General features: G+C 46.5%; 1 protein-coding gene across 2 annotated transcripts in view; it reads right to left on the minus strand.

Annotated features, from left to right (window-relative positions):
• CHST10 (carbohydrate sulfotransferase 10) overlaps positions 1-11468 on the minus strand; it is a 30370-nt gene extending 18902 nt beyond the window's left edge. Inside the window, exons 1-4 of one of the 2 annotated variants that reach the window (XM_083174362.1) lie at positions 11227-11468; positions 9420-9581; positions 628-763; positions 232-323 (exon numbers count right to left, since the gene is read on the minus strand). In XM_083174362.1, coding sequence (XP_083030488.1) covers positions 232-323; positions 628-727 — 192 coding nt within the window. In that variant the 5' untranslated portion in view covers positions 728-763; positions 9420-9581; positions 11227-11468. The remainder of the gene's footprint in view (positions 1-231; positions 324-627; positions 764-9419; positions 9582-11226) is intronic. The other variant, XM_083174361.1, reaches the window with a different exon arrangement.
• Between the last annotated feature and the right edge of the window lie 2144 nt (positions 11469-13612).

Genomic DNA, 13612 nt, shown 5'->3' on the forward strand with positions numbered 1-13612 from the left:
TAATGCAAACTTTTGGTGTCCATCTATTGACTATATAATTGGATATTGGGGGAAATTTACTAAGATGGACGTTCTATTTCAGATGGGATGTTGTTAAGGACAACCAATCAGATACACTCTATTATCGTCTAGAAGGTGATATATAAATAAATAAGTAGATTCTGATTGGTTGCCCATAGCTAGTTTCTTCCATTGTCAGCTGTCTGGATCCTTCTTTTCATCCATACATACCTGACTATCTGTCTGTAACTCCCTTGCTTCTGTCACAGTCATTTTTTCAACTTCAGGTAAAACAGTCAATGATACCGGCCTCATTCCATAACCTTAAGAAAGAAAGAAAGAAAGAAAGAAAGAAAGAAAGAAAGAAAAAAAAATATGTAGTACTTACACAAGATAAAATAACATGTATCCAATGCAAAAAATAAATTGGTTTTGCAGTGTAAATGATTGCCGCTTTAAAAAAAACCCTGGATATTTCTTAGCAAAACTCTCACTTTCTGATTCTCTCATCCATACTGTTTTCTTCCAGGTTGTGTTTTTCTAAAGTAAAACTAACCATAATGTAAAGTGTCTTTTGGGGAAACAAAAATATTTTTGTCATTATTAAAACAATTAGTCTGTACCTACCCTCAGGGTTCTTCATTGTTAGAGTGATGAATTTGCTTACAACCATTAACATGAACAGGACCCAGAAACATGCAAGAAGCAGCAGCCAACGATGGTTCATGGTGTCAAATGGCAGCCATAAATCCTCTATTGTGTCCTGAAAAATATAGTGATATCAGCTTTAGCAAAATTTCTCAGCAATGAAATACTATAAGGATTGGCGTAAACAAGGCACCTATACATATAAGCCAAGGCACCTATTTTACCACAAGAAAACTGTGAAAACTTATTGACTCGAGTATAAGCCTAGGGTGGGAAACGCAGAGTGTCTAGGGGCACACTGAGATACACTGTACAGGGTCTGGGGCACACTGACATACACACTGTACAGGGTCTGGGGGCACACTGTCATACACACTGTACAGGGTCTAGGGCAGCGGTGGGGAACCTCCGGCCCGCGGGCCGGATACGGCCCCCACAGCCAGTTTGTCCGGCCCGCCTGCCCGCCCACACACATACCCGCTTACCCACCTTCCTGTCAAACTGTAGCGGTGATGCGCCGCCCGATCGCCTGCCCGGCGAGATAAGAGGGAGAGCTGTGGAGACACGCCAGCCAATCACTGTGGGCTGAGGTGACGCGCCCGCCAATCACTGCGGGCGGCAGGGACTTCCATCCTCTCGCGAGTGCTGTGATGCGCCCGCCATGCACTGCATGGGCGGGAGCATTGCGAGAGGACAGAGTCCATCAGCCGCAGCAGCCGCCATTACCCTGTGGAGCCGGAGCTACAGTAATAACTGTTCAGTGTAAAAAAGGTAAATGCTGCTTTCCGGCTCATCACTTTCCCTAGCTGCCTCTTGCTCCTCTCACCCAACCTCACTCATGCCGACCTCCCTTCCCCAGTGACTGACAGATCCAGGGGTTACCCTGTTTGGGGGTGACACCCCACTTCCTCCACACTGTCACTTTTTATGAATAAATGACAACCCCTGGATCTGTCAGTCATCCATATCACCCTCACACTGCTGCGCATTAATTAGCCAGCCCTGGTGTCTCTGCAGTGGTGGGCAGAACTGTTATGCATATGTCCGCATGTGTATAATGCCCACATGTATATACGTCTGCCTGTGTGTATAATGCCCACATGTATATGCCACTGCCCTAGTGTCTAATGCCCACATGTATATGCCACTGCCCGTATGTAAAATGCCCACATGTATATACCGCTGCCGGTGTGTATAATGCCCGCATGTATATATCGCTGCCCGTGTGTATAATGCCCACATGTATATATCGCTGCCCGTGTGTATAATGCCCACATGTATATACCACTGCCCGTGTGTATAATGCCCACATGTATATGCAGCTGCCTGCATGTATAATGCCCACATGTATATGCCGCTGCCAATGTGTATAATGCCCACATGTATATATCGCTGCCCGTGTGTATAATGCCCACATGTATATGCCACTGCCCCTGTGTATAATGCCCACATGTATATTCCACTGCCCATATGTATAATGTCCACATGTATATACCGGTGACCGTGTGTATAATGCCCGCATGTATATACCGCTGCCCGTGTGTATAATGCCCACATCTATATGCCGCTGCCCGTGTGTATAATGCCTGCATGAATATATTGATCATTTTTATATGGCCCCCGAAAGATTTTATAAATATCCAAATGGCCCTTGGTAGAAAAAAGGTTCCCCACCCCTGGTCTAGGGGCACACTGAAACACAGGGTCTAGGGGCACACTGACATACACACTGTACAGGGTCTAAGGGCAAACTAACAAACACTGTACAGGGCATAGGGGCAAATCGACACACACACACACACACACACACACTGTACAGGGCATAGGGGCACACTGACACACACACACACACTGTACAGGGCATAGGGGCACACTGACACATACATACACACATGTGCATGTCACTATCTATGCTCAAACAAACCCGTATTCTGAGCTTACAGCAGGAAGAGGTGAGGACTAGATCTTTTGAACATAGGGAAGCTAGCAACTGCACTGCCGTTGTGATAATTTGGTCGACAGTCATTATGTCAACACCATTAGGTCGACGTGGGAAAAGGTCGACATGGTTATAGGTCGAAAGGTCATTAGTTCAACAGTTCGTTAGTTCGACAGGTCATTAGTTCGACAATGTATCTCGACATTGGGTTTTTCACTGTTTTTTTACCTGAATGTCAACACAGTCAACATGGACACAGTTTAAAGTGCACCTTATCCGCTCGCTACGCTCGGCACACTATTTTATTCTCCCACCCTAGTGGATGGTAGGGCATGAAATACCACCTGTCGGCACATGTCGGCTCAAAAAACAGTGAAAAACCCCATGTCGACCTTTTGACTGTCGACCTAATGACCTGTTGAACTAACATCCTGTCGAACTAACAACCTTTTCCCATGTCGACCATCATGCTGTAGACCAAAGGACCGCATCCAGTTGTGATGTGCGGAAATCACTCTCGTCCTATTTTTGGTAGACAGTATCTGTCTCAGCTGAAGCAGAATGCTGACACAGTGCTACACTGCCACTGCACTCCTCTACAAACCTGCACCACTGTTGTGCTGTACTGTCCGGGGAGCACAGCAAGTTAGCTTATAGCAACCCACCAGTGCCACATTTCACTGATGCTGGCACTAGCTGCGGCTGCAATGGAAAGCACAGCCCTTCACTTCCACACTCCACCTGCATGTCACCTCAGCGAAGTGCCGGCGGTCGCAGCACAGCGTGGCAGCACTTCCGTGCTGGGTCCCATCCTCCTGTATCGATGGAGTCTCCTGCAGCCGCACCAGCCCCCTCCTCCAGCTAGTCACTGGAGTATAAGCAGGGGACTTTTTTTCAGCATAAAACTGTGCTGAAAAAGTTGGCTTATACTCGAGTATATACGGTAGATGGTGTAATTGTCTACAAGTAAGCCCAGTGATTTTCCCTTTAAGCCCACGAGGCACGTGCCACTTGCAGGGATGTTGCACTTGTATACTTGTTTATTAATATCCATCCAAAATATTACCTTTTGCCCTATACACGCGGCAAAAGCAAACTCCTTCTTTAAAGGATAAAACCATGTGCACTGCAGGTGGGGCTGATGTAACATGTGCAGAGATACATTCTGTACACGCAGAGTGATTTGCAGTCACTTGCGATGACCGGAACTGCGCATCGCCATCGTTTGAGGGAATACCCACAGAGTGATCTGTGCTTACTTTCTAAGCGAAGCACCATGCCCGAAGCATTGCGAGCGCAGCACTTAAAATTGTGTACATGTCGACATTCGGGCCAAAAAACAGTAAAAAAAAAACCATGTGGACCTTTTGACTGTCGACCTAACGAATGTGTCGACCTAATTGGGGTCGACTGAATGATCCCAACCCTTAGAGTTTACGGTGGGAACACTCCAAAAAGTGACGTAAAACCAAATAAATTATATATATATATATATATATATATATATATATATATATATATATATATATATATATATACACACACACACATACATAAACACAACGGTGTCAGCCCGGCACTCGTCCTTAAAAACGTCAACTGCCGCTGGTGCCTTGCCGGGGGGGGGGGGGGGGGGGATAGATAGATGTCGGCTTGGAACAGAGGGGGCACTCGGCGGGCTTGGTGAAATAACTTTTAATCACAAAACGGTGTCTCCAACGTTTCGGAGAAAACGTGCTCCTTGGTACACCTTGAAAAAGGAGCACGTTTGCTCCGAAAGTTGGAGACACCTTTTTGTGATTAAAAGTTATTTCACCAAGCCCGCCGAGTGCCGCCTCTGTTCCAAGCCGACATCTCTCTCGCTCTCATATATATATATATATATATATATATATATGTATATATAAAGTGTGAAAGTTTTAGTTGTCAATGCAGGTCAGGTGATTCAGGTGCTGGTGTAAAGTACCAATGTTCAGTACTTTGTGCAGGTGCAATGTTGGCTACAGATTGGCAACAGACTGTCAGTGATTGACAGTTTGCTGCCATTTGGGATGAGCGTTTTGCCTCCATTTTGAGTGCAGTATCTCTGTAGGAAGACTGATATTTTCTGGCCTTTTTGTTGGATCTGCAGCAGCTGGCATCCACAACTACAGATAGCCAATCGAACATCGATGATTTGACACCATCAATGGTTTATGGCCAATGTTGAATACTTTTGCCATTGATGTGGGAGAACCAGATGGTTTCCCTACATTGATGGCAAAGGAGAACCGATGTTTCTTGTTTTTTTCAAGGTGTCGGGAAACGGAGAATAGCTCCACCCCCTGACACCCAGAAGCCCCGCCCCCAAGTTTTGATTGACCCACAGGCCATTCAGTCATATATAATGGATGACCATAATTAGCTAAAACTATCGATGGTTATCCATCAATAGTTTACTACTATTGTCTGCACCAATGGCCATCCCTATCCACAACCCCGTGTGTCATTCTTGCCTTCCTGACCCTCTCCATGAGGGAGAAAATGCTCTGCTCCTGGACTTACCTGGTAAGGTATGATTACAAACACCTGTCTTGTCAATTAACTAGCTCACCATAGGTGATGGCAATCCTACATTACCAGGGAAGTCCAGGAGCAAAGCATTTTTTTCCCTCATGGAGAGGGTCAGGTAGGCAAGTATGCCATGTGTCATACATCCGGTTGATGGTGTTGAAGGCATACTTGCCTACCTGACCCTCTCCATGCGGGAGAAAATGCTCTGTTCCTGGACTTCCCTGGTAATGTATGATTGCCATCACCTGTGGGGAGCTAGGTAATTGATAAGAAAGGTGTTTCACCACAGGTGATGGCAATCCTACATTACCAGGGAAGTCCAGGAGCAAAGCATTTTTTTTCCCTCATGGAGAGGGTCAGGTAGGCAAGTATGCCATGTGTCATACATCCGGTTGATGGTGTTGAAGGCATACTTGCCTACCTGACCCTCTACATGCGGGAGAAAATGCTCTGTTCCTGGACTTCCCTGGTAATGTATGATTGCCATCACCTGTGGGGAGCTAGGTAATTGATAAGAAAGGTGTTTCACCACAGGTGATGGCAATCATACATTACCAGGGAAGTCCAGGAACAGAGCATTTTCTCCCGCATGGAGAGGGTCAGGTAGGCAAGTATGCCTTCAACACCATCAGCCGGATGTATGACACATGGCATTGGCCGGTTTCACACACTCCGGCTCCTGCCGGACGGTGAAATCCCGCACGGCCAGGGAGCAGTGCCGCACACATTAGTTGTGAATGGACACTATTGTGTCCATTCTCACGGGACGGCCATGGCCCGGCCGCACGGCTGCAGCTGGATCCTGCCACTGGAAGGGACGGCTGCCGGGCTGTGGCCATCCCCTCCATGATAAACTACTGTGTGCGGCACGGCTCCCTGGCCATGCGGGATTTCACCGTCCGGCAGGAGCCGGAGTGTGTGAAACCGGCCATACTTGCCTACCTAACCCTCTCCATGAGGGAGAAAATGCTCTGTTCCTGGACTTCCCTGGTAATATATGCTTGCCATCACCTGTGGTGAGCTAGGTAATTGATAAGAAAGGTGTTTCACCACAGGTGATGGCAATCATACCTTACCAGGGAAGTCCAGGAACAGAGAATTTTCTCCCTCATGGAGAAGGTCAGGTAGGCAATTATGGTTGAAGGTGATCCCAAGCTGCATCAGAGGATCGCTAATGCAAGCAGTAGGGGCCTATCAAATGCCTCCTACTGCGTTACCATATCTCTGCTGCATGATTGATTCTTAAATAATAACAATAATCTTAAATAAAAGATTCAATCATGCAGACCCAAAGAACGTCATTTTAAATCAAGCTGTTGCTACTTAAAAATGATACATTTTAAATGCAAACTTGCAAAAACAATTGAGCGGTCTACTACAGTATATTGCAATACACATTCAAATAATGCAGTAACACATGCCAAAATATCCTATGTACACAGTTATAAATGTAGCATTTTATGATTCAACATGTTTACACAGAGAAGATTCTGTCTAGTAAAGTTTACATAGCCTACTTCTTCCTCAACTATTATACAGGACAGTTGCAGCATAATGATCTGCAGATTACATGTACATTATTATAACCCAAATGTAATAAAGGCGTAGTAAATCAGATTGTGTTTGGATAACAGATACAATAAAGATAACAAAAGCACATCAGAAGGTGATACCCAATTTCAGCACAGAGCTCTTGTAAAACACAATACAAAGGTGGAAACGTATTAAAAATAAAATCAAGAAATTAGTCCTCTGGGTGATCTATTGCCCACATGCCAATGTGTATAGGGCTTCCAAGCTATGCTAGGTCTGCCTCTGCTGCAGCGCTGTCGCTCAGCACACAGCACTGACAGCCCACACACAGAGCAAGCGGACAGCGCCAGTGTCCTATGGTGGAGAACATTGGCGACCAGCAAGATTAATGGTCACTGACATCAATCTCAGCCAGCGACGTGCATTGCTGTCGCTATAGCCCCTACTCACACACACCGATGTGTTTTCTAAGCGACTTTGACAAACTTAGCAAAGTCGCTTAGAAAATTCCTTAATATTGGCATGTGTGTAGGGGGCATAATAGGATAACCCACATTGCATGTAACCTGTGAAACAAAAGCTAATTGGCTGGTACTTTAGTTCTCATTATTTTTTCTCTCTCTGGGGCAGATGTATTAAGCCTAGTAAAGTGATAAAATGGAAGGTGATAACGCACCGGCTAATCAACTCCTAAATGTCATTTTTCAAACAGCTGTGCGTTATCACTTTCCACTTTACCTGGCTTAATACATCTGCCCCTCTGTGCGGTGATAGAGACCCCATAAATTTCAAGATCCCACCATCAAGAGACATCCTTCAGTAAAAGTTAAATCCATCATTCAGCACCATTACTGTGTTTTATTTCACAAAATATATTAATATGTGTGACTCCATGGCTCCAACTCCTGCATCATTTTCATAACAATGACTACAAAAGTGTGTGTTACACATATATATATATATATATATATATGTTTAGCTTTGTAGAATGTCCGGCACTCCCCGCTCTCCAAAGGTGAACTGCCCAGGTGCCTTCCCAAGGTGGGTATACCCAGTGCCGGCCCTAGCCAGTTTGGTGCCCTAGGCAAGATTTTCGCTGGTGCCCCCTAGCAGACATTCTCACCACCACACTTAGGGGTCAATCCAATTATGCACAAAAACTTTGCGAGTGCAAGTAAGTGAGAAAATATGCCACATTTACTAGTGGATTGTATGTATGCAGCCCTATAGCAATGCCAGTAGAAATCTGCAGATCAGGCACTAAAAGTTTACATGCCATGACAGCAGCATCCTTCGCATTGAGATATACTGTATATTGACCTCTTAGTGTTTAGAAGGCATTATATTTGCACCTGCCATAGGGTCACACAGGAGGCTGTACTCAGAAAGATACACTGCACCTCCCATAGGGCTCATATAGGAGGCTGTACTGAGAAAACATGTTCAAGCCTTGCTGTGTACACACGGTACAATCCAGCATGAGATTTTGACTATATAGTCAAAATCGCATGCAAATCGCACAGGTTTTTTACCTTGCGATCCCGATGCGCGCTCCGGTGACAGCACAAATCGAAAACCAGATAGACAGGGCAGCAATGACTATATAGTGCAGATTGTATGAATTGTATGTATATAGTACAGAGATAGCAAAGATTGTATAGCAAGTCAAATAGCAAGGGAATCTCACCATGTGTACACACCATTACTTTTATGTGTCACTGTGCCAGGTTAGTCAGCCCATGCATTTGCTGCTCTTTGCTGCTGGTGTCTGATAAACTGCAACTTCAATTGGGAAGGGATGAGCTGCTGAGTGGGGGCATGCCCAGCAGCCCCCTTCGCCATATTGGTTAGTGGCAGCCTCTCTCCTGTCCCAACATTCATAAAGATTACAGATTTAAAAGTATCTGCAGTCTGCACCTGCTCCCACAATCCGGTCAGCTCTGCCGCACTGCCGGCGGGCCACCCCATTCAGAGTGACATGCTTATTAACGGCAAAGAGCAGAGCCTCAGCACCAGCTTGTGCAGAGGCTCTGCCCGCTGACAGTAATAAACATGTCACTCTGAGCGCGGCGGCCCCCTGCAGTGTGGCGGAGCTAACTTACTTAAGACTGCAGTGGCAGGGAGCGGGTCACGGGTGCAGACTAGACTTGACTACCCTGTTGCAGGGTAAGCTCAGCTCTGAGGTGAGCACTTCACTGCCGGCTGTCCCCTGATCTCTGCTTAGGAAGCAACGCCAGCAGCTACCCCACAAAGCCGTGTAATAATGAGCGCCCCTAGGCATTGCAGATGCCCGAGGCAATTGCCTAGTCTGCCTATGCCTAGGGCCGGCTCTGGGTATACCACCAATACAGTGCAGGAACAGATGGGTGTCACTCCGGGTCTCATGCAAAAAGGTCAAAATGTTTCTTATTTAGAAATTCAGAAATAAATACAAAAGTAAGTACATTGTGTTTATATGTCAGTGTTATGTTGTGAGGAGGGGCAGGATTTGCTCCTGTTTATCCACATATATTATGATTGGAAGCCACTAGCACTGGTTTTTCCTGTTACATTGCACGTAACTAATATGAATTGATCCTGGTCCACCAACCCAAGGCACCCCTGTAAGTGGCCTAGGCACACAGTTTGGGAACCACTGCTTTAATGTGTTAAAACGGTCAACGCTGTTTCAGGATTACTCCCGTCGGTAGGACCAACACAACAATACAAGTGCAAACATGTGTAAAATATATAGTGAGTGACTTACAAAACATTATATAATATCTGTGGTCCGGCACTCCTAACGACTTGCAGTAGCCTGGTCCTGTGCCTTCACGGATAATGGAGTATAGGAACGGTGGTGCGGCACTTGGTAACTAAATACTCAGGAGTCAAACTGCTGTGCTGTGCAACGTTTCAGTTTTAAGAACTGTTTTCAAGCCAAGTGAAAAAGGACAAAACAAACATTTACCCTGCGGCTCTCACCGGCTCTCATACATATACACACACACACACAGGTTGAGTGTCCCTTATCCGAATATCCGTACTGGCTACATCTGTAACTGGCACTACTGGGGAAATAATGGAATAACGTGTAACTAGCACTAACTATGTGCAAGGACATGATTGCTAAGCATTTAAATTCAGTGTCTGAGATTGTTCACAAACTTTGTTTCATGTTTTGAAACCTTGTTTCATGCATAAATAAAATATATTTGTGTGTATTGCATGTGCTTATACAACATAAATACAATATACCTTAAGATACCTCATTAAAACATAAAAATATTCCAAAATACAGAATAATCTGTTATCCAAAATTCTTCTGGTCCCAAGCATTTTGGATAAGGGATACTCAACCTGTATATACACAAACACACAGTGGGGAATTGGTGCTGGGGGTCTGCAGGGACTATTGGTACACTACTGCCTGGACCTACAGATACTGTATTTGTCTGTAGGTTAGTAACACCTGCCCCTAAAAATGTCCCTCCCAAAATGGCTGTCTGAGGAGACAGATATTATGGATGCTAGAGAAGGAAGTGGCCATGTTAGGAGATACATTTTTATTGGGTTGTGACTAGTTCTCCTTGACCATCGCGGGCTTGCTTCACTCGCCATGCTTCGGGGGCAGTGGCTCTCTTCACTCACCACCTGGTTACTAAAGGCAACCAGTGGTGGCGTGGATAGTGAAGGAACAAGCCCTCTCTGGCCAAAGGTGGCGAGCAAAGCGTGGTGAAGGTCAGTTTGGGTCCCTTGTTCCGACCTTGCTCCTCCTCTCCCCTCCCCAGGTCCTTACGGCGAAGGGGAACTAGCCGCTACCATTTTTATTGGAAGCAGGATCAAGACAGATCTGTGCCTGAGGCTGAAGATCGGAATCCCTTGACAACAAGCAGAACCCCTGACAGGACCGCAGCCCGACGGGCAATGCACATGTACCAAGGGGGAGGGGAGGGGTTGTCTTCAAATATCTGAAACTTTTTAGATGGGCAGTCACCTACTGTATAGTTACACCAGTATGTATGTATGTTTGTATAGAGAGATACTGAAAATATTATATAAAACAATTTAATATCAAGAGCTGTATTGTGAAAAATTAGTTGTGAATTTAGATCTGCCCCCCACTGCATACGGGAACATATAGGGCTGATGCAGATGCACACAACAGAACAATGCCATGAGAGGAGCAGTACAGTGCTGGTGGATAGTCTCCTACGTGGAGGACCTTGGCTAGATGTGCATCACTTGGGAGATCACCATCACAGAGACCGGGTTACTGCACGAGGGCACAGCCAGCAGCTGGTGACACGAGGGAGCAGGGCATGGGATCACATATCGAGTACAGGGAACACGGGAACATGTACACACAGTGACCGGCTCGGGCTATGGAGTGCAGCAATCCCCCTCCAAGGCAGACGTAGCGGCAGTGGGCAGGGGGAGGAGGCTGCAGGCTGGGTATGGTGCTAGGGAATGCAGGCAGGGAAATGCAATAAACAAGTGATAATTGGACGGTGTCACCTTCCTATGTGACGGGCAAACGGTGAGGTGCGCGCCCCGGTGCTGCCCCTGCCTACCTTGCAGCTGGGCCCAGAGTGGGCACGCTGGGCCGCCCCGGCCGCCAGGCAGCAGCAGCCCCTCGGTGCTGTAGCATGAAGCGGCGATATATAGAGATGCTGCTGCTACGGGAGGCTGTGGTGGTACAGGAGGACGGGTGCTGCTGACATCACAGTCATGTGATCGGGCCCAGTAGTTGCATGCGACTCGTTAGTCGCTGCATCATGAGAGCGCACGGTGTGGCCGCAGGGAGCGGGAGGGTTCTGCCGCGCGACATTCCAAGGACTGCAGCAGGCGGGTAGACGTTTAGCAAGCAGCTGTATATACATTACTGACGGGTGCAGGTTCTGGCCTCTGGCTACCACTACTAGCCACACCCGGTGACAATGCAGCCATCAGTCCTTCATTTTTAGGGCTAGCCTCTCAGGGCTTAGGGGTCGGGGACCATTTATCAGGATGCGGGTGTGCAGTGACAACATCAGCCTAGATGCAGGGCCGGACTGGCATATCTGGCAAATGCCAGACGGGCCGATGGGCCAATTTGTCCATCCAGGGTGGAAGCACCGCCTCCCAATCGGTGCATAGAGAGAGCCGCTGCTGGACTTGCAGCGGATCCGGCGGCTCTCTATGGGCCTTATTCTAGTTCACTCACTCTGAAAAAATCCTTCTTAGATGGACAAAACCATGTGCACTGCAGGGGGGCAGATGTTACTTGTGCAGAGAGAATTAGATTTGGGTGGGGTTTTACTTCAAAGTTAGATATATATTGCAGTGTAAAAATAAAGCAGCCAGTATTTACCTTGCACAGAAACAAAATAATTCACCCAAATCTAATTCGCCGCAGCACCATCAGGGTATTTTACATGTAAAATAACTCGAATGCACCACCATTTCCACAACACCCACTCCACTGCTGGTATAAACCCCCTGGATTCGGCTCCTGCAACGCTGATGGTCTTCGGAGCTTCCTTCTCCTGTGACACCAGGTAGTGTAAAGTGAACTGTCTCTTTACTGCATTGGGGGTCACAGTGCAGCAGAAGGCCCTGAAGATCAGCAGCCCTCACCTGTTAATATGGGGGGAGGGTTTACATTGTGAGCAGCTGTGTGTCAATTGGACACAAACACAGCTAATCACCCTGGCCCCATCCCTACACCGCTTTCTCTGCCTAGGAGCAGAGAAAGCTGTGCAGAAGTAGGGATGGTCGTCGACCATAGATGATTAGAAATCATGGATGGTTTCTGGCGATGTTGAATAGTTTTGCCATCGATGGGGGAGAACCAGATGGTTTCCCACCATCGATGTCAAGCTTAAACAACCACAGACCAATCAAAGAAAATGGATGACCATCGATATGTAAAAACATTGATGTCATCCATTGCATAGTAATACACTATCAACGGGCAGTTGCACTTTTGCCATCGATGTCAAAGGCAACGATGGCCATCCCTATGCAGAAGCCCAGAATTCACATATGAGCGGCTGGCGTTATTATCACAGGGCTAAATGCAATTTTGTTTACATCGTCAATTTGGCCAAATCACATTTCCCATTATAAGTATGGAAAGTGCGATCTGCTTACTAAAAAAAAAAAAGTGAATTCAAGGGGGTGGAGCAGTTCAGCTAAAAACTGCTCCAAAAGTTCTTTAGTACATTCAGTTGAAACTAAAATAACATGAAACGGGTGTGAAAACACCCTTGTTCACATTATTTTTGTAAACATTTTAGTAAATGGGCCCCTTAGAGAGTACTATCTGGATTTCCAGTAACCAGCTGCCTGTTGTCCTGTATGTTGTGTAATCTTTACCATACACAGCAGTAGGGCGTGATACAGATATGTGCGCAGTGCAGATGTTCATACAGTTGAGCAATTATTGGTGGATTGTGCATATGTTTGAGCTGCAGTGCATAGGCACAGTGTCACGATCCGGGTATTAAAGCAAGCTCTCTTACCGGCTAAGTGTCTGCGCAGGCTCAGCTTGCGGTTCAAGTCCCGACACAGCCGGCATCCTGGTTGCTGTGCACCTTCCTCTCAGTCATCCTCCAGTCCTCTCAGCGCTGCTGAGTCTGCAGCTGCGCGGCGCACCGCTTCCCTCACCCGCAGACAGAGCCGGCCTTAGGCATAGGCAAACTAGGCAATTGCCTAGGGCATTTGGAATGCCTAGGGGCATCAGCAGCTTCTGCTGATTAAAATGATAAGCAGCATGCCTATATTCTGTGTGTGTGCGATGCTGTATCTGCACACATGGAAATCACTGTAACATAGTGTAACACAGTGGTTCCCAAACTTTTTTGAATCACGGCACCCTAGAGCATCAAAATATTTTCAAGGCACCCCTAGGCCAAATGCTTCTTATCGAGAAATTCATAAAAAAATATATTAACCCCTTCACGACATTGCCTTTTA

This window comes from Crinia signifera, chromosome 2 (assembly GCF_055691185.1).
Source record: "Crinia signifera chromosome 2, ASM5569118v1, whole genome shotgun sequence".
NCBI lineage: Eukaryota > Metazoa > Chordata > Amphibia > Anura > Myobatrachidae > Crinia > Crinia signifera.